General features: G+C 35.8%; 2 protein-coding genes across 2 annotated transcripts; one reads left to right on the top strand and one right to left on the bottom strand.

The window, feature by feature from the left end:
- Positions 1-15,713: 15,713 nt before the first annotated feature.
- On the bottom strand, positions 15,714-17,113 carry LOC133860403 (probable aquaporin TIP5-1). Its single transcript, XM_062296018.1, has 3 exons — positions 16,966-17,113; positions 16,623-16,873; positions 15,714-16,076 (listed from the first exon to the last, which is right to left on the bottom strand). The coding sequence occupies exons 1-3, from the start codon at positions 17,111-17,113 to the stop codon at positions 15,714-15,716; spliced, it is 762 nt and encodes a 253-aa protein (XP_062152002.1).
- Positions 17,114-18,277: 1,164 nt separating this feature from the next.
- Positions 18,278-21,638, top strand: LOC133859349 (GDP-mannose transporter GONST3-like). Its single transcript, XM_062294734.1, has 2 exons — positions 18,278-18,429; positions 19,983-21,638. The coding sequence occupies exon 2, from the start codon at positions 19,983-19,985 to the stop codon at positions 21,120-21,122; it is 1,140 nt and encodes a 379-aa protein (XP_062150718.1). The 5' UTR covers positions 18,278-18,429; the 3' UTR covers positions 21,123-21,638.
- The last annotated feature ends 885 nt before the right edge of the window (positions 21,639-22,523 follow it).

The raw sequence follows: 22,523 nt of genomic DNA, 5'->3' as shown, positions 1-22,523 counted from the left end.
TATTTTTACTTCTCACAGAACCTTTTAAATCACGTTAATTATTTTTTATTACTATTTAATTTTTTTTAAAAAAAAAAAATCACTAAAAAATAAAACTTTTTAATTTTTTCATACAAATTATTTTTATTTTATACTACATCAATTATTTTTTTACTACTATTCAAAAACAAAACTTTATATCAACAATCTTTACAAAACCGCCCATGTCTTACTTGAAAAAAAAAAAAGGTATCAAGGAATATGCTTGTCTCTTTTCGTATATTGATTTTCCGGTTCAAAATTAGTACAAATAATCAATGTTAAGCTCCAGGTAATATATCATATGAAAAATGAATACTTTATTTTAATTCAAGAGTATGCTTGAATTTAAGATTTTAAAAAATTACAATTTAATAATAGTGATTTTAAAGTGTGTAATTTTAAAAATTAATTTTTAAAAACGCAGTTAAATGTTTTACAAAATAATAATTTAACATTTAAAATCGCAAATTAGTTTTTAAAATTATGTGTTTTTAAAAAGCATCTCTTTACTTGCTATTTGAAAAAACAGATTTTTTGAGTTTTCAAATACTCAAACGATTCATTTTCTGGGATTTAGTTTAAAATCGCATTTTTTGTCTACAAAATTATAATTCTAAACGCACATTAAATAGGAGACTTAAAAATAATACCATATAGGCACGTCATAGGTCTTTATGTTCATCTGCCATATCATTTGTTGAGTGTCGAGAGGGCTCGGGGCTTTTGGGCAAACCTAACGATTTATTTATTACCTATAGGAAATGAATAATTATTCCTCTAATTTTTTTTAAGGAATATATATTCTTATTCATAAGAGAATAGTTATTCTTATACTATTCCTAAAAATAATGTACAACCAAATAAAAAAATAGTTGTTCATTTTCGGTAGTCTATTCCGCAAACTAAACAATACCTTATTTTTTGAAATGAAAAATTACTATAGAAATTTTTGTACTCAAGTTTTCGAAACCCTCTTTCTATAAAAATAATTGTTACGAATAATGTCATAATATATAAACAATTCAAGTATCTAGAATTGAATATGCTAATATTAATTTTTGTTTTCACAACTTCTTTTTATGATTTAATTCTATGAACGAATCTAAACTAAAAAAAAATACTCCATGTTGTACAAAACTTTTCAAGGTTAATACGACATTTACTTCAAGCAAACATTACCTTTATAAAATTTTTAAAAAACAAAAAACAAAACAAAACATCTTCAGATGTTGTAGATTGTTCAAATATATTCTGAATCGCGGAAATAGTTTGATCTCATATACATAAGAAATAATCAATTTTAAATGATTCTTTAGCTAATCCACTAGTCTTAGTTAATGATAATCCGTTAAGGAGAAATATAGCAGCCTTTACAAACCTAATCAAAGTATTTTTGTAACTCTTGGGACAAAAAGAATTAAGGGACAGAGAACGAGATCGAACTCAAATTAAAAATTACTAGGAGAGAGAAGCTCTCGTTTTTTCCACTGTGAGAGAGAAAGCCGTTCGTTTGAGTTTGTCGCCGGGGGAGGGTGGCTTCACGCCTCCCTCCTCCTGGTAAGTGCTTTCTCTTAGCCTTCTCGGTCTATGGAGTGATTTTTGCTCCTCCATAGTGTGTACCAATGGAGGTTAGGTTTTCTCCCAGCCATTAGGGTTGTGGAGTTTTGTTCCCCCGGTAGTTCCGCTGGCGGCTGTTTTCCCCTAGTCTTGTTTGGGCTATGGTGGTTGTTGCTTCTTTGTTTTTTTTCTTCTGGTTTATTTCTTTTGATTCAGGCATGAAGATTCAAGTTCAAGCCGACCAATTGGGGGAGAGACCGCTCTGTGCTGTGTCATCGACGGTAGTTCCCTGGCCGGACCTTCACTTTTTCTAATTTTTTGAAGCCAGATCTACGCATCTTCGTCAATTTCTGGCAGACACGCACCGCCCAGCAGCATTGTCCGTCGTTCTCCGCTCCAGCTGCCGGAAGCTGTGGTCGTGCCGATCGTCGGAGCATGGCGCGTGGCTTTCACGCGCCAGGGAGCTTTGCTCCCTGGGCCGCGCGTGTGGGTCACGTTCCAATTTTCAGGCCATGTACGGTGGTTTCTGGGGTTTAGGACGACCGATCTACTGTTTGGAGGTTGTCTGTGGTGGCGCGTGTCCCACACGCGCCGTCGTCTGACGAGGACTGCCTCTGCCTCTCTGCTTCTGACTTGGATTGGGTGTTTCTGTCTGTTGTGTGCGTATTCCCTTTGTGTCTCCGGTACAGTATGCCGTTGTAGTGCCCTTGTTTTTATGGGAATATTTGTTGGCTTGTTGCTAGATCGGCCCCCTTTTATTTTTGAGAGTGAGCGTTATTATAAAGGGAGGCTCAAATGTTTATTCTTGTAAGATTTGTGTTCTGCATAGGCAGCTGTTTTTTAAGTCAGATCCTTCTGACTTAGAGTTCAAGGGTCTTGTACCTCTTGTCTCAATATGTAAGCCTTCGGGCTTTTTCAGTAATATATCGTAGCACATGCTACTTGTTCAAAAAAAAAAAAAAAAAGAATTAAGGGACAAAAAGAATTAGGGAGAATATTTATTAAGTCAAAAGTTCAGATGATAAAGGCTCTTGTGAATAATCCTACTCCAAGTTGAATTGGGTAGTAGTCCCAATTCGGGTCTAATAATGACTCTATAAAAAATTTGGTCAACAATCAAACTCCCAGTTGAATGGAAATAGGACTCTCAGACCAAATCAAACTGCAGGCACTCTTAGTTTTTAAGTGGGACTAATAATTTAGTAAACCTAATTCTGGTTTGACTCAACCTCTTTACTTATAAATAGGTCCATATCCTAGGAATAAAGAACAAACTGTTTATTTTATGCATTGAGCATACTTTTCTCTCATAAGCTGATTTAGGCATTGAAGTGAGACCGCCGGAAGGGTCTTAGTTTTGGTAGTATTCTTGAGGAGAGTGAAGAATATTAGTAGTATCAATTCGAGTCCAATAAGGACTCCAAATCAAACTGCGCGGGTCCAATAAGGACTCCAAATGTAGTAGTCTCAATCCGGGTATAATAAAGACTACAAATCAAACTGCATGGGTCCAATAAGGACTCTAAATCAAACTGCAGACACTCTTAGTTTTTAAGTGGGACTAGTAAACTTAATTTAGGTTTGCCTTCACTTTTTTGCCTATAAATAGGCCCATATCTCGCCAAGTATAAAGGACATTCTGATTATTTTATGCATTGAGCATACTTTTATCTCATAAGCTAATTTAGACATAGAAGTGAGACCCCAAAAAGATATCTTTGTTTTAGTTGTTTAAATAATTTTAAGAGATATTCTATCTGACACCCTCACGCTTTGGTCAAACTTTAGTTTTAGATCTAGGTTTTAGATTTTTCTATTGGCTCCTCTTAATTGAAAACATGTATCCTTCTCTATTTCCATCAATTTGCTAATAGAAAATTTTTTCTTCACACTTAGACTGGCTACTCCAATTTCCCCCCATGATTATCTGTAATATAATATGATTTACGAATACTAGACCTAGATAATATGATTTACCAAATGTATAACGTGTATCAAGTAGGAGTCACTCAAGATTAATTAAACATTAACCAATTATCAAAACTTGATAAGCAAGATAGACAACATATGAATAACAAAATATAAACATCACACGTACACATCAACACCTAGATTTTTTGTTGATGAAGAAATCCAATCATTGGGAAAAAAAGCCTGAAACCTAGTTTAGTGAAATGATATCACTACTATAGAAAAACAAGTGCAAGATTTATTGAACTCTCGTGAAACTCTTCCAGTACGTACCATTCATCCGGCCTTGTTCACCGATCGAGTCACACAAATGGTTTGTGTGAGTTCTCTGCTCTTTTTTTTATCACTAAATGGTTTGTGTGAGTTCTATGTATATGGAGACCTAATCAAAATACGTGATGATCAAATTTTATAGAAACAATCTTTCCTCCTCCTTTTTTTTTTTTTCTCTTTCTCTCTCTCTCAAATTCTTAAGGATTTCATCACATAAATTGAGATCCCTTGTCTTCGATCTCGTGAATACTCCTTTGCTTTTCTCTCTCAAAGCTCTCGATCTTGTGATCTCTCTAGATCAGAAGACATGTATGATGTCTTGACAAAAAGGTTTATATGTAAAGACTCTTGAAAAAACCCTAAAAAATTATGTTCATCACTGCCACATTCGTTGACCCATGTTATTGATTGGTCAATCAACGTTTCAACCGCTACTTCAACCGAAGCATTCTGCCAAAACAAATTTGACAAATAGGTCGATTGTGCTTCGACTTGAGAGATAGATCCGTCGACCCAAAACTTTATCCCATAAGATAGATCGATTGACTGCGACTTTTACCGTGCTTCTAGTGAAGCAATCTATGTCATAATCCGAACACATCTAACCACATTTCAACCATGGGTTGATCTAACTTCTTCTGAGCCGAGGCATTAAGCTTGTCTAAAATTTCTCTCTTTTTTAATCCAAAACCTAATTAAATCCATGATTATGAACAATCCTAGTGTGGTCCATATTAACCTTTTAAGGTCATTCATCTAGGTTTCTAAATCACTTGTTGCTACTAAATAATTGAGATCAGCCATGTGATAATGACAGTATCTTCATGAATTTGTGTAACATGTCTTCAATCTTCGTTCAACATGACTCACTTAGATTTGGTACTTCGATTAATCAACTGATAATTTGTCTATTGAATATACTAACACAACATATGGTCACCTATAGACCTAACACTATCCCTTCTCTCTCCTCTCTCCCTTATACCTTTTTCTCTCATTTCTCCTATCTTTCTCTCTCTCAATTGACCACAATCATAAGTGATAGCCCATTATTGTATGATGTTTGAAGGAAGAATGTTTGGGCCTCTTGCGGTCGTTGACAAGCTCTTGTGGATAACATGACTCATGGGTTAAATCCTGACTTTGACCCGCGTCCCTTTGTGGGTTATGAGCCCAATAAAATATGAGGATTGTTGAATGAGATTTTGTAGACCATTTTTAATGAGACTTTAGCCTCAAATATTGATTTAGTTTTAGTTGGCCTCTAGGATTGTGCCACGTATACTAAGGGTAAAAACTTTTCCCTCAATAGTGCTTAAGTTGGCGAGTGGTTTAATGATTCTCTCTAAAGGAGTGATAAATAGGAGAATGAGGTGCTAGCGAGAATGATGGAATATGGTCTATGTGTACCTAGAATGGTTGCTTTCCCTTTCATATGTGGATTTTTTTTTTCCCCCTCTACAGCCTTAGCCAAGTGTTGTGCTCTAATATGGCATGGCACTGTTCTAATGCGGGCATCTAATTCGTGTCTTCTAGCAAGGTACATCATTTGCTAGATGTCACTCACAGGTGAGGTACGGTATTAGTAGAGTAATGGCGCCAAATTCCTTTCATAGGTGGGTTGAGACCATTATTAGAGTTCACACAGTGCTATGTGCCCACTGGTAGGCCAAGGCACTGCCTGATTCCTATTTGAGAATAATGGGACCGTAAGGGCGTAGTAGTTATCTTTTACAATGTGTCTCCTATGGTTGCTTGAGTTTCTAGCTTGTTCGTTCACACAACCCATCAAGGTTCATTGCTTGGGCCTAACCACTTGGTCCAAACCTACATTTTAACTTCAAGGTCGGTCAGGTGAATACTATATGTATTTGATTGAATAAATAATCTCAGAAGATAAAGAGAACTGAAGGAATTTAGCATTCACTTTTGGTTGTAGATATTAAAGTGTAAAGCAACAAAGGAGATGATTCAGGTAGTAAATGTAATGCCCCCAGGGAAAATTAACTGGTAATTGATTGCACGATGCGTCATCCCATTCTCATCCGGACAAAATGTACACACATAGGGACATTAAACTCCCTCCCTCAAGAGATAGTTCATGCAATGGAAGACTTCATTTAAGCAAAGTAATCAAAATAGCCACTAATTAAAAACCGCAATAGATGATCAGTAGAGTTAAACTAAAACATCAAAACATAACATAGATATCCATCCACTGTTACAATCTAAGATCGATCATCAAGTCAAAGAGAAATATTACAACTCAAAGCTAAAGGTACCGCAACATCAAAATACAATCAACTAAACCAAAAGTTAAGCTCGTCAAGACCCTCATAGGTCAGATAACAATCCTGGATAACCTCCACCACAGGCTCATAGGTAGCTTGAGAAGCTTTAGTCCAAACACACTAAATGAGATAAACACCATACAAATAGTCTAAGAATTGGTCAACTTTCCTGCCATGTATATGCTCATTCATTATTAACTCTGATAGTCCGAGGTCCAACTCCTAAAAAATGAGTCATGCCAAATTCTCCATACCCATCGAGAAAAAGGCTCTTCCATCACCATTTTCGTCATCCTCAAAAGACTCAACTATAAAACAACACATGCTTCATAAGTGAAAAAGATAAAAGTGTAAGTCTACGACTTAGTAAATCAGAATACACATAAATTAACGTAATTTATGCAGTGAACTCATTGAAGTCAATTGGTTTTCAAAAATGTTATAAATCACAAACAGTAATAAAGTAGATGCAATATATGTATAATATATGATACTTAAGAGAAACATGTCATAATTTAGTTCCATATGGTATACTTTGCCCTTAATCACTTTCCACTCGGGTTGGCACTGTCTTATGGGACCCGTAGTACAATATTGGTGCCCAAGATATTGTCACTGTTGGGGATCATGCACATACATAGTAAGTGCAGCGAAAACCAATCCCAAGAAATTTTTTGTTTCAAGATAAACAAGTCTAGATAAAACAAATACATAAGTTCAGAGTACTTACAATTGAATTCGGCCCCTTCTATGCATGTAGGGCTATTTAACTTTGGCTGAGATTTTTCTTGTATGTTGAATGATCAAGAACACGTTTTTTATTAAACATTCAAATCTTCTCTTTGATGACTAATTATGACCGTGAGTATAGACTTACAAACAATTCTCAAATCAATAGAATAGGTAGAAGTATAACCTTTTGGAAACCAAATATTCTCACTTGAATATTTCTCACGATCCTCTTTGCATGTTCTTGTACCTCTTACAAAAATATTTATGAAACTTAAGTCTCGCAGTTTTTCAACTTATGAATCAATGAATTCTATCAATCTGTGAATTATTGAATTGTTAAGTTATTGATGTGATCTTTTGTTTACCAAAATATATCAATAATAAAATTATCACTCACAATAATACGAATCCTTATAGGATATGGCTATATTGAGGGTGTCGAACCTCAAGGACTGCGTAGGTATTATTACCAAGCTTTTCGAGATTAAATATAACTTAATTAAAACGATATTTGATTTTTGTTTTCTAAAAATATATATGCATAAAAGTAAAAGACATAAATATAAATAGAGTAGGGATGAGATAAAAAATAGGGGATTGATTTTCCCACTCACCGCATAGCAATGGTCAATTATAAATTAACAAGGTAAATTCATACTATACATGATATAGGACTCGTCTCACTCGAGTAGTCAAGAAATTACCTCTAAAGAATAAGTATAATCCATCTTCGGTTGGCACGGACCGTCCACCTAACCACTAAGATACGGTACGACCCGTCTTCCCTAGGCATGGATTAGCTACGCCTTTAATAGGATACACACAAACAATGGAATAGTATAACCCATCTTCGGTTGGTACGAACTGTTTACCTAAATTACACTAAACTGGGGTGTAGTACAATCCATCTTCCCTAGACATGGTCTATCTAACCCTCTTGATCATATGTCAATTAAAACCATTGTATAACAATCATTCATATAATCACATAAAATATGAAGGATTGAGTTCAATCAATATAAAAGACTTTCTAAGACAAGATAAGAAATTCATAATGATTAATTGAATATAAACATTAAGATCAATTCTCACAGTTATACAACTATATGCATATAGAAAATATCAAATTAAAATACAATCAAACCATTGTTACTTAGAAAGGGCTACATCAACACCCTTGTAAGAATTTAGCCGCTCATCGTGGTGCTGGGATGGCCTCCTGCCATGTTCTTCTCCTTTTCAACTTGTCAAGCCTCCAAGAAGAATTTTGTCTAATACTAAGCTCAAGAACAAGCACAAGCACAAGCACACATTCTTTTGAAGCTTAGGGGTCTATTTATAGGGACTAGAAGAGGCCTAGAAGCTCTTGGAATTCTAGAAAAATCGTCTCTTGAGTCTTCTTGTCAAAGTATGAGATTGAAACTTCAATCTAAGTAGGAAAAGGATTCCAAATTCATCAAGAATTGCGGTCTTTTATTGCAGGACAATTTTGGCATAGTAAACGTCAGAATTAGGGAAAAGCTATTTCAGACATATTTGTTGTATTTTTTATTATCTTTCTAACGCCACCAATTTTATTGCAATCAGAGATCTGAGCCGAAGGTTATAATCAAAACACTGAGATATATGCAGAATCTAAATTTGAACCAAATCTAATTTTGACTCTTAGTGGAGAAATTCCGATTTAATTCTTCACTTGATTTGATTAAACTTAACCACATCATATAAGTCTTCTATTATGATTGGTTAAGCTTATCAATATCTTCTAGATCTTCTCAAAGTGTGCTTTAAGTACAAAATCAATTGAATTAATTGTATCTTTATTTAATACCTGAAAACATTAAAATAACACAAAATCAAACAAATAACAATACTAAGGAATTAACATATATAAGTTAAGGAGCTTGAATGTGCAACATTCGACGCTTATCAGTTATGCTTTACTATGGTCCTCTATTTATAGACTTGAATTTAAAATCATTATTAGTTTAGGAGATAAACTGGAGTTGTAGTAGAACTAAGACTAGAGTCATAGAAAAACTAGGACTCCTAGTCCTTTCCTACTAGGTTCACAGCCAAGGAGAGAGTTTTTCTCCCCTTGGCCTTGTATCACAAGGCCATGGGGAGAAAAAATCTCCCTACGCACCTAGGGTTAGGGTTAAACCCTAGCTAACTACTACACACTCTTTTTTCTTTTTCTTTTTTGATGAACTACTACACACTCTTAAGCATAGGCTTGTGTTTTATTCCTTAGACTCAATGTTCCTTTAACTCCACTTAACCCTTTTGGAATAAATTTTAAGAGTCTAAAGCTCTTTAATTGCTTAAGCCCTTAGAGTACTCTCAATGGCTTATGTATATCTCAATCTAAAATTGCTAACCAAAATCCACTTTATATAGTTTAGCTAATGGGTTTTAAAAGGCATCATACATCCGATTATCTATTCTTAATTATATATTATCTAGATATGCTTTCTTTATTCTTTTTTATTACTTTTTTAATTATCATATTTTTTTTACTATCCTTTTTTTTTTTTTTTTTTCCAAACGGTTATATTTAGTCATATTTAACAACGGTCTTGTTAAAACAATTATTTTTCTAACGCAAATTTTTCAACGGTCATTTTTTCTCAAACGACCATTTTTCTAACAATCATATTTTTTAACAATCATTTTGTTAAATCTGTCATTTTTCTAACGCACAATTTTCAACGGTAATTTTTTCTCAAATGGCCATTTTTCAGACAGTCATATTTTTCAAAAGTTGTTTTGTAAATCTATCATTTTCCTAACGCAATATATCCAAAACCTGATATATTTTTTTTGTTTGAGGATGAGATGTGTCCCCAGCAAGAAATTCGTGAGAAGTCCCACATCCCCAAAGACAGAACCTAGACCAGCACAAGCACTAATAACACTCTGCATCGTGTACCCATCAAGCTCAAACATGTTCAGTATTGTGAGTTTTAAAGTACTCGCAAGCGCACGAATCGTTTGCAATACAGTGTGTGTAAGTGCGAAATTGAATCCAAAGGGAAATGGTCAAAAATTAATTTCTAGTTCAACTAATTCCATTTTAACTTACTTCAAAATTTTGGGTTAAAAACATGCAAAATAACAAACTAAAATTAAAGATGATGAAGAACAAAAGATAACAAGAACTAAGGCTTAAGAATCCACCAAACCAAATCCAACAACATACACTCTTGTTTTCTATTTAAACACCCAAAGAACATTTAAACTTTGCTCATTATTCAAGTTCCTTTAACCACATATGTCAAAAGCATTTAATGAATCCAACTCAAAGATAAATCACAAAGAATACCCATTTACAATCAAATCATCTATTTTATCCATTCAATGAACAAATCACAATGGATGTCCTCTTTCAAACTGATAAATCGATGTATCCATCGGTTGAAATACATTGAATGTCCAACTACTTCAATAAATGCACATTCAACCCAAGGCATAAAGCAAAAAAATGAATGTAACTTGAATAATGTATTAATAAATAGTGGAATGCATAAATAGCATAACAAAAGTGTGAGTGTTATCAATAGTGAGGTTTAATCATCAACCTTAGTTGAGGGTTTTAGTCTCCCATGACTAAAAACACCATAAAAGCTTGAAGAACTAACATAAAATTAAACAAAACTTACAAAAGGAAAAGAGCTACTGAACTAAGCTACAAGAAGAGAGAAAAATGGCCTAGCTACTGCCCTAATTCGTGCTCCTACAAGGAGGCATAGCTATGGCTTTATAGATGGACATTAGGGTTAGAGTGCATGTAAAATGGCACATCTACCCCTCTCTAGGGTTTCCTCTCTTACAAAAGAAAAGCAAGAACACAGGGCTTGTTTGTTAAGATACATTACAGTACAGGGTAGTGCGTCCGGGTCCCACTGCAGAGCAAGCTTCAGCCTTTCAGTCCAGCATTTACGGTACCACGTGATGCTCCTTTTTTTGAGATGTTCTTGCAACGGTCAACGAAATTGAGTTCCAATTTTGCCCCTCATTTCAAATCCTTCCACATCTTCTTCTTCTCTTATCGAGCTTTTTGCAAGTTTATTTTGAAAACACAAGTCTCTTCAGCCCTACTATTAGATCAGTTCTCTTCTCAAAATCTCTCTGCCTCTCACAATCATTTTCACGTTGCTCTATCGCTCTCTCTCACAAATCTCCTCCGGGAAACCGCCACTCCGTCGTTGATGTACAACATTTATATAGACATTTACATGATCTTTTGGTGAAATTGAAGTATACGTAGGATTTCCAAAAAGAGCTTAGAGAACTAAAGCAACATAGCCAAAAAGGCTTTTCATACAGGCTTACACGTAACTACAAAGAAGGAAAAGACTTGAGATCAAGGGACTAGGTGGCTCCTGTTGGGTGTGATATATGGAGTAGTGGTGGTTGGTAGACATTTTTTTTTTTTTTTTTAAGTTATACACTATTTTTTCTGTTAAAGATTCTCTCTTGGGGGAAAGCAGAATGGAAGAATTTTTAGATGAAAAAAAGAAGACAGTGCAGTGCCATGAAGAAAATCTTGAACGAAAGGCTTGATTTTAGCCTTTGCGAAGTCGTTTCTACTTGAATTATATGATATAAAATCTGAGTTGTGATGTGCTGTAGTTAAACTCCACGGCGTAAAATAGAAATGTTAAGTTATAATTAACCAAATCTAATTATTTAATGATGGAGTAACACTAAACCAATTAATCATAGTTTAGTTTCTGCTAGTCAGTACTTAGTCTTTTAAATTGTAAACTGTAACAATTTATCTAAACTATAACTGTAACAATTTGTATCATAGCACTAAAATGAAACACCACTTACATTTAACCATAACCAAAAATTGAAGATAGCGAATTCTAAAGGGACTGCTCTCTTTTTGTTCCTCTCTACATTTTTCAACTAGCATTCACAAATAGCTATAATTCAGAAACAAAGGTTTCTCATAAACAAACAAATACTACTAGCGTGTTTTATATTAAAATACACCCAGTAAGAAAAGGAAACAGTTCTGGAAAACTAAAAACAAATGCCACTTCCAGTGTATACAACAACCGAAAAACTCATGTCTTCAAAAAAATCACAGTACTTGTATATGTGGCGTTGCTCTAGTAGTCAGGCCTGTAAGAGGCATGAGCACCCCGCCGCCTCCTCCTCCGACTCCCCCAGTGGTTTGATACCGGTCAAACACCCTTTCCTCTTGTCTGATGTCTTCTCTGAATGGGTAAGGCAATTTATAGAAATCACACTTGGGCGTTGGGGCATTAACGTGTCTGCCCTATTCTTCCAACAGCTTCTTCACGTCTACCAGGTACGGAGTAGATTGCATGCCTGCCTAAGATACCCCTTGGGCGAATCAGTTTCTAACAGTTGGGCTGAAGAGACTTGTCTTTTCAGAATAAACTTGCAAAAAGCTCGATAAGAGAAGAAGAAGATGGGGAGGGATTTGAAATGTGGGGTAAAATTGGAACTCAATTTCGTTGACCGTTGTAGGAACATCTCAAAAGAAGGAGCATCACGTGGTACCGTAAATGTTGGACTGAAAGACTGAAGCTTGCTCTGCATTGGGACCCGGACGCACTACCCTGTACTGTAATGTATCTTAACAAACAAGCCCACAAATTTTGCGTGACCTACTGCAAAAACCAGAGAAAGATGGGCTTTTGGCATGAAAAAAACTTCTGATTGGCGTTCTGAGTACGACTCTGCGTGTGCCAATTCTGCAGCGTTCGCTCGATCGCATTCGGGTACTCGACAAGCGTTGTGCACTCAAGCGCAACAAGGCTGCGCTCAAGCATACTCCCTTGGAGTCCGATTTTTCCAGCCTTCTAAGCATTTTTACTTGAAAAATTGTCATTTTCTCTCAATGTCCTGCAAATCATTAAAACACTAAAACCAACCAAAAACATTAGAAAATAACAAAACTAAATGATTAGCTCATGCAAATTAAGGGGTCCAAATATACAATATTTGGCACTCATCATTCAGTATCTCACCAAATAGTTTCAATGCAGTATCAAACTCGCCTAACCGAACACATGGATCAATTATGGCATTCCATGAAACCACACTCCTTTCTGGCATTATTTCAAACATTTTTTTGTGTTAAATCCAAACACCCACAAGTACCATATCAATGAATTAGACTGTTGTTAATATACACATCTGATTCATATAAACAACACTTCTGTAGAACTAAACTATAGAAAAACAAGATAACCCAAGATCCTCCATCCAACCCAAGATCTGCAAACCCATTCGATCATCTACCAAAATTTCATCAACAAACAAAAATTAAGAGACTCTCAAAATTAGAAACAACTCAAGGCTTCTCAAACCATCCACAAAATCAACTGCAAATTTGCTCAAGAATTAACCAAAACTCAAGACTGAACACAACAGCCAACTCCCACCCGATTACATAGCAACAGAAATACCCAAACAATTTTTACCCATTCAATCCAAAGGCGATGAGAAAGAGAGAGCAGAGTGGGGTTATCAATACCGATATGTATTGGATTTACTATTATCAAAGTAAATGAGAGAGAAAGCATTTGATGTGGAGGGTTTGAGTAATTGCTTGCTTTTAATTGTATTATAGTGTGTGTGTGTGTGTGTGTGTGTGTGTGTGTGCGCCGCTCTGATTTTGGACAAGAAGAGCAACAGCAAAAGAAAAGATGGGTTTGATTCAGATCTTGAAACCAAGAAAAGCTCATCGAATCTCCGTAAATTGCAAGAGAACAAGCTCAGGGAGGCTCTTGAGGAAGCTTCCAAAGATGGATCTCTCTTCAAATCCAAATACATGGAGGGTTCAGAGTCGCTGGCCAACCAGGACAAGAGCTTGGGTCGGTCTCGCTCCCTCGTGAGGCTCCATGCACAGCGTGCATTCTTTTGAGCCACTGCCCTTGCCGTTGAGCAAGTCGCCCACCAACGGTGACCCATCCTCCACCTTGCCCAGATATAGGTCCACGGGTGGAAGCAAGGCCAAAAGCAGCACGGCAGAGGCACACGCATAGACAAAGAAAGGCTCGAAGTTTGTTGGGCAGCAGGAGAAGTAGAGGCGTCGATAGGGAAATGAAAAGGAAAAGAAGAAGAAGGAGAAGAGTATGAGAGAAAAAGAGATTCATTTTGCTTAATTAGTTCCGTGAATAGTGCAACGCTACATGTAGCATTGCACTATTCACTTAACTAAGCAAAATATATCATAGCTTTTGTTTACATAATCCAATGGAGTGTTTTTTTAACCTTTTGTTTAGCTACTTTAGCCTAAAGTAGCAAATAGCTAATCTATTGGGAATGATCTTAGGAAATAAATTCCTAAGCCCAATAATCTCAGGAAAAAAAATAATTAATAATAAAATAAAATAAAATTGTGAAACTCATACGTGATATATAATTGCAGAACATGTTCTAGGAGAATTTCTTTATTTTCATGTATTAATAAGGAGTAATAATATTTAGAAGAATTTTATACAACTATCATACAATTGAGATAACGTGACAGTAACAATGAGCACTTCAATTTTCTTTTTTTTAATAAATGATGATCTAATGACAAATTTTCACTATCATATCATTAAGTTGTATGACAATAAGACATTTATTTTGGGGGTAATTATTTTTTTCTCTCATTAACTACCGGTCATTGTTAACATGCCACCACGAACTGACACCTCGACCAAAAGAGAGCATGTAATTACTATTTTCATACTGTTACCATACTTTCGTTAAGGAATCTCGTTAAATCGAACGAAATATTCTATTTTTAGACGTTAATTTTTCTTTAAAGACAGAAATGCCCTCAAACAGTAATTTAATAAAAAAATATTAAACATAATATATATATATATATATATATATATATATATATATATATATATATAAAGGAAAAAAAAAAAAAAAAAAGGGTGCCCACGAGCCACCCCCAAAGGTGGCCCCACCCACCCCCCTTCTTTCCTCTTTTTAATTTTGTTTAATTTTGAGGGTATTTTATGTAAATTTTGATTTTAAGTTAAGATATTTAAGTCTTTTCACAAATTTGACTAACGAAATAGGAGTAACGGTATGAAAATGGTAGTTCTATGCTCTCTTTTGATTAAGATGCCAGTTTATGGTGGCATATTGATAATGACTGATAGTTGATGGAAAAAAAAATAAAAAAAATAAAAATAAAAAATAAAAAATTACCCCTTTATTTTATGAACATTGCCTTCATAGTTTTGAGACAAGCTAGGCAAGGTGACGACATCTAGAGATTCAAAAGTGACACTAAAATGCAAACGAGAATTTTTTTTTTTTTAATTATTATTATTTTTTAAAAAAGGGACAAGCTTAACATCGCACAAATATCATAAATATATTGGGGTATATATTTATGTTGAATGTTTCTCAACACTTTACGCGATTTCTAAAAAGTCCAATGTATATTTCTAATTTGTAAGTTCCTGTAAACAAGAAATTTGAGTGTACGTAGGAGGCAAAACTACTAAAAATAAAGAAATAATATGGAGGGAAAAAATTAATTTTTGAACGTCGGCTATTCATAAAAAATATATATTTCTAGGAGATTTATAAAAATATATATTGATTTGAAAAAAGATTGGAAGAGAGTTGGATAGAAGTTGAAGAAGTAACATGTCAGGTAAAATTAAAGGAAAAAGTACATATACCCTCTTAAACTATCATTCTATTGTTAATATGCCTCTTAATATCATCTAAATAATCATTTTTTTTAAAAAAAGGTGAAATGCAAAGATCATCTAAATAATCATTAGTCATTCAGGAATTCAGTTAAACAGCTTAATAAAATACAAATCTGGTGAAACAAAAGAAAAGCAAATGTGCAGCATAGAATTACACCCCAACTCCCTCCGGTGCTTGAGAAGGGAACACAACATTGTCATAGACAAGGCCTGCAGCTGCAGCACCAACCAAGGGTCCAATCCAGTAAACTGCCTGATTCTTGAAACTGCCGGCGGTGACAGCCGATCCAAAGGCGCACGCCGGATTCATTGATCCGCCGGAGAAGGGTCCTGCTGCCAAGACATTGGCTCCTGCTATGAACCCAATTGCGAGGGGTCCAATGGCTCCCAATGTACCACGCCTGGTGTCCCCAGCAGCATAAACAGTGTAGACTAAAGCAAATGTTAGGATACCTTCCATCAGGGATGCTCCAAACCCAGTCATTTCCTCTGCAATACTGTAGGTTGGAACATGCTGCAGAACTCATAATATTATTTTAGAAAAAAACTCCTCACGATTTATAAGTATTTCTATGCCAATTAACAACTCTATTCAATTGATCCAATACACAATCTAAAATTTCCTAGTTTCGTAAACATACATAAGGGTGACCATTTGTGTTCACGTGTCGAATTTTTGGGTCGTGTTAAGACCGAGTATAAGACTATATAAGTAAACCTTAACCCGATCAATTCAATTAAACGGGTACGTAAGTTAATCCTAACTAATTGACTCATTTAATTATACAGGTTAGACTCATTAACCCTAACTCATTGATTTTATATTGAATCCTTTTTATATTCGAGGGTCGTGTAAAAAATTGTTTAATATTTTTCATGCAAATGAGATAAAAAGGAAGCCAAAAAGTGAAATTATCTAAAGGTGCTTTTGATGTTGTCAAAGATATTAATATAAGAACATGAAAACATTCCTACGTACTACCAAAACAAATTTTTTTTTATTTATTTATTTTTTTAAAAAAAAGGCCATTATTACTAGAGATGTAAAGGTTTGTTTTACCTGTCCAACAACAGTCATCTTCAAGAGAAGGCTAGCCATAACAGAGGCCAGCATCTGAGAAACCCAGTAAAACAAAGCGGTTGGGACACTAATGTGGCCTCCAACCGCCATTCCAAATGTGACGGCCGGATTCACATGCCCGCCTGAGATGTTCGCTGCGACATACACGGCCGACGACAATGCAAAGGCGTTGGTGACGGCAACCACGACCAAACTGGATGCATCCGACGCAACATCAGGCATCAATTTCCCTACCATGCACATTACAGAATCCAACCACCACTTAATACAACAAAAATGGCAAAGCAATTAATTAAGGCTATGAATAATATTAAAGACTCACGCGATGACATGGCAGAACCCACAACCGCAAACACGTAGAAGAATGTGGAGAGAAACTCCGCGAGATATGACCGAAGCGCATTAGGAGTGAGAGAATGTTGGAAACGGGCGGCGAGCATCGTCGGACCCATTTTTCTGCCAACAAGCATTGAATAAGAATGACGAACTTGATTTCAGAGTGTGCTTTACTTATAAATATCCTTCCTGGTGACTGGTTAGAGAGAATGGAAGGCAGTTCCAAACTTTGAAGGAGGGGTTCGGTTGCAACGTTTCAAACATTAACCGCTATGCCACGTAGCGGGGTGTGGTTTATACAGTTGTATTTCTCTTTGCACAATCGTCCGGGTTCGGGTTAGCCCAAAGCTAAGCGTAGTTATTGGTAAATTGGTAACACAAACCAACCCAACCAGGCCCACCAACCCGGTCGAATATAATTTCACACTTTTTTGCACTCTTTTTTATTATAAAGGAAAGGAAAATTGCTCTAAAATTACAGATTTGAGTGTTGGCGTCTAATGATACTTATACACACATTATGTGTACAAACATTGTACATACACTCACATTAATTATGAGACTCATACATATGGGACAAATACATTCACGGGTTCATCTAATATGAATGTGCGTACAATATGTATATAAATAATACATCCCTAATTGTTCCATTTTTCACATAGACCCAAATAAAAAATGTGTCATGCGTATACAGATTCATTATATCCAAAACATTCAAGATAGAAAAAAAAAAATGGTGGATATGGGTCGTAGCTCTGGTGGGGGATGAATCTCCACCCACCTCACCCCTCCCTGCGTCCTTAACCCTATCAAAGGAGGTGGATATCCACCCTTCTCTATGCCCTCAATCTCTGTATAGGGGGGTTGGTGGGATTGAAAGTCCACCTAGTAAAGGATGGCCCGACAAGGGGTGGAGATAGGAATGGAGTTTTAGTAGTAGCGGCAAGAGTAGATTACCTCCCCCTTCTCTCACAGCTCATACATATACTTATATTCAACTCAACAAGTTTTTAAATAAAATTTCGTTAAAAGAATACATTTTTCTTTAATTTTATTATTCAATTTGTAAATATTTACATTCGGATTAACATTTTAGCTATCAATTTTTATTGATTCATTTAAAATATTCACTAATTTTTTTTTTTAAAGAGAGAGAATCAAATTGTTTATTTATTTATTTTTTATACAGCACTGTAACAGCTACTAGCTAGCCTTGACTAGCCGGGTGTAGTTTGTTTTTTTTTTTAAAAAAAAAAAAAAAAAAAAAAAAAAAAAAAAAAAAAAAAAAAAAAAACCGTATTCCCTTTCTCACCACTTCGGTGCTCCGTTTAGGCTTCAATTCCGTACCAATGATCATCAGGCTAACGGAGTCTGTAAGATCGAGCGAATCGACGGCCAAACAAGCCGACTGCAGATCTCAGACAAATTTCTAGCCACTGCCCCACAGGTAACCATGAAAGTAAAATGTGATCAAATTGCTGCTTAACATTTTTATTTTTTTATTTTCTTTCACTTTCTGCCAGTTTCTCTGCAACCGAACAGAGGTGAATGTCTATGGAATTCTTTTAGGTGGAAGCCCCAACAGTTGGTTGTAGTTGTAGCTTGTTTCCTTTGAATCTTGTATTTTGTTTTATTTTCACATTTCAGTATATTTAATTGGTCTTATTTTTGCGCTAATTTCTTCTCAATTGCACATGTATGAGCCCTACTTGGGTCGAATTAAGCAAGCCCATAAACTTCGTGAATAAAGATTGGGGGTACACGGAGGCTGCATTTGTCTCAGTCTTGAATCCGAATTCTGATCCCTACCCTCAAATTCAATATATAACTCAAGATCTTATATGCTTGTTATTCTCTCTTTCGAGATGCCTCTTTGTGTGGAACGTGTCTATGGATAAGATTTGATAATGGATTTATGAATCAAGCAACTATGCACTTTTTCATTGTTACCTATATGAGCTCATAGACGTACAGGGACTTGGTCACACTGGAATTGCCTTGCCCATGAGTCCATGATTCTCCAAAGGAGACCTAATTTCATGGTTTGCTCGATGCCTTACTATGTTCATATGCATTATAACTGGTTAGTAAGTGCAGAACAATCATTTGTGTTAGTGGAAGCACATGTGATGCGTTTAACATCAACAAATTATCTTTAAGAGAATGATTTAGTGAGTCAAAAGTAGTTATTAGGAAGTAATGGTCCAGTTCTGTTGTTCCTCAAGGTAGAGAGTTTAATCTGTATTTCTTATAGCACGTCAGTTGTTCTTTTGCATGTGAGGCTGGAGTCTTGCCCAGCATGTAATAGTCATGTATGAAAAAGGTCAGTCAATTATTTCAGGTTGGTCTTAGGGGATTGATGTTTCACACTATGTCAGCAATTCTGCTTTGTCTTCCGTTATTGGTTGGTTCTATTAGATGATCAGATGTAGGTTTGATCTGTCAAAAAAAAAAAAAGTTTTGTTGCCTTAGTTCTTTTGTGTAATGGTGGCTCTTTGAATTACTCTTTGTTGAGCTGCTTATGTCTTTTTTATACTTTTTTTGCATCATAACACAATATGAATTTATGTAATCAACAAATTGAGCTTCTTATGAGACCTTAAAACTCCTATGGCATTTGCCTTTTTTTGTTGCTTCCTACATACAGACTACATATAATAAAAGCGGTGTGGTTTCCTATTTCGTAGGCACCTTTGAATAGACTTATTTGAATGTCAATGGTGTTATGATATGGTTTAGATCTGAATTCATTAGAATGAGGTTGGTCGAGCACCTATTCCATCTTTCTGTTGCCTAATTAATTTATGGCCTGTACTATTTGTTACTCGTAAGAAGAGAAGTTGGCTCATTTATGTTTTCAATTTTGATATGGGTTCTTCTGCATATGGAGCCTAATGTTTTTGAATGATGTAGAGATGTAAACTATTCATCCTTTAGAACCCATGATAAGAATTTTATCCCTTATAAGTTGACTAACAAGAATTTGTGATTCACTTTCAGATGTCTAATAACAATAATGATGTGGAGAATCCAAGATTTGGTGCCGGCCAGAAAGGTGCAGTTGCTCGTACTCCCTCTGGTGAAATCCAAACAAACTGGTACAGTGGCCTACTCCAGCAAGCCTCAGTCTATGGTATAGCTGCCGGTTACTGCCTATCTGCATCTTTGCTTTCCATCATCAACAAATGGGCGGTGATGAAATTTCCTTATCCCGGGGCATTAACTGCTTTACAGTACTTCACAAGCGCAGCTGGGGTCCTCATTTGTGAATGGCTTAATTTCATTGAGCGTGACAGGCTTGACCTTTTAACCATGTGGCGCTTCTTGCCTGCAGCAATTATATTCTACCTCTCTCTTTTCACCAACAGTGAGCTTCTTCTCCATGCCAATGTTGACACATTCATTGTCTTCCGTTCAGCAGTTCCCATATTTGTTGCAATAGGAGAGACCCTCTTCTTGCACCAGCCATGGCCATCAATTAGAACATGGATCTCACTTGTCACTATCTTTGGAGGAAGCGTGCTTTATGTGCTAACAGATTACCAGTTCACAGTCATGGCTTATAGCTGGGCCCTAGCTTACCTGGTAAGTATGTCCATAGATTTTGTTTACATAAAGCATGTAGTCATGACCATCGGTTTGAATACATGGGGTCTCGTATTGTACAACAATCTTGAGGCTCTCCTCCTGTTTCCTTTGGAGCTGCTTATAATGGGCGAATTGAAGAAGATAAAGCATGAAATCACGGATGAGTCAGATTGGTACTCTTTCCAGGTGGTTTTGCCAGTGGGGTTATCATGTTTGTTTGGTTTATCAATCTCTTTCTTCGGGTTTTCTTGCCGGAGGGCAATTTCTGCAACCGGGTTTACTGTTCTTGGTATAGTGAACAAGCTATTAACGGTTGTGATTAATTTGGTCATTTGGGACAAGCATTCGACATTTGTGGGAACAGCGGGGCTTTTGATTTGTATGCTTGGTGGGGTTATGTATCAGCAGTCTACAAGCAAAAAGCCTAAAGATGCAAAAGAAGTAAATGCACAAGAGACTGACGGGGAACAAGAAAAGTTACTTGAAATGCAATGCAACACAGTAAGTAACGGCAATCAGAAGGAAGTTGTTGAATCAGAAGTGGGGAGATGAAAGGGGTTCTGTAAACCAGCATGTTTAAATTCTTATTGCTGTAAATTCATTTATTAGGTCCAGGCTCCAGCTTTGGTGATTGGCAAATTCTCGAGGGTGGCAACTTCTCATCTGATCAACCTTGAAGGTTCATTTCTGAAAGAATACTACTGTCAGAATGCAAGTTAAGGATAGGTTCAGACATGACTGACCGGGTTGAATTGGCTCTTTGTTTGATCCGTACTTATTTTCATCTATAATGGAACTGATTATTTCAGTGGACCTGTTCGGCATCACCATTTTGACCTAGAATATCTGGTCAGATCTAATCTAACACTTGCATTCTTTTCATTGTAGTCCCAGTTGTAATATTGCCTTTGATTTTGATATCGATGCATTCTAGAATGCATCCATCAGATAGAGTGAGCATGGTTCAATTTAGCGAATGCTAAACTTCTCGTGGATCTTGAAATCCAAATCTATCGGATGTTAATCAATAATGATCATTCATTGTTTTATACTTATCAGAACTGGTCTTTGTTTTGAATTTCAGAGTTATAATTCTCCGTCTCTTTGGTGTCACCTTTGGACTTGATTTATTTGTTACTCAATTGTTGCTGAATCTGCCCAATTCCCTATCCATGTATATTTGTCTGATGCCATTAGAGGGCATTCCAGTAGAGCCCCGGATGAACACAGACATCGCAGGCTCAATAGCCTGTCTTCCTTCCAGAATTCTCAATTCTGGTCCACCCACTACCTAATGCAATCTATTTCGGATTTCATAGTACGCAATTTTTTCCATTGAAAGTGACAACCATAGACAATTGAGGGTTGATTATATTGTCTTTCCTAGATTTTCATCTCATTTGAAATTCTCTTTTAGACTTTTAAAACAATCGACTAGCCTTCTATTAAAAAGCAGCAACAAGATCAAATATGCATACCCATGAAAAATAGGGAAACGTTGTCGTCTTTCGCGGACGGGTGTTGTTCTTAAGCATTATAATCCTTGGTCTTAGAGGGAGACAGATACCTAGTTTCAAAAGTAATACTATTCTTCACACTCATACATATTTATTACGAGTAATGTTATAAGTCATTATTTTATCACTTTTATGTCTCTACAAAAATGATGTAACTTTTAAAATCACCATCGAGTTTGTGATTGATTAGTATTATTGAATTTTGATTAGATGATGATTTTAAAAGGAGTAGTGATTCACTACCACCTAAATATACAACTTTTCACCATCTTGTCTATGTGGCAAGGTGGTCCCCCACTTTAATTTATTTTAAAAAAATAAAAAAAAACTCAAAAAGTTGTAGGGGACCACCTTGTCACATAAGTAAGGTGGTAAAAAGTTAAATATTTAGGTGGCATTGAATCATTATTCTTTTAAAAGTCACATCATTCTTGAA

This window comes from Alnus glutinosa, chromosome 2 (genome assembly GCF_958979055.1).
Source record: "Alnus glutinosa chromosome 2, dhAlnGlut1.1, whole genome shotgun sequence".
Classification (NCBI taxonomy): Eukaryota; Viridiplantae; Streptophyta; class Magnoliopsida; order Fagales; family Betulaceae; genus Alnus; species Alnus glutinosa.
The sequence above is the reverse complement of the archived record's forward strand: the minus strand, read 5'-3'. Positions and strand labels throughout refer to the sequence as shown.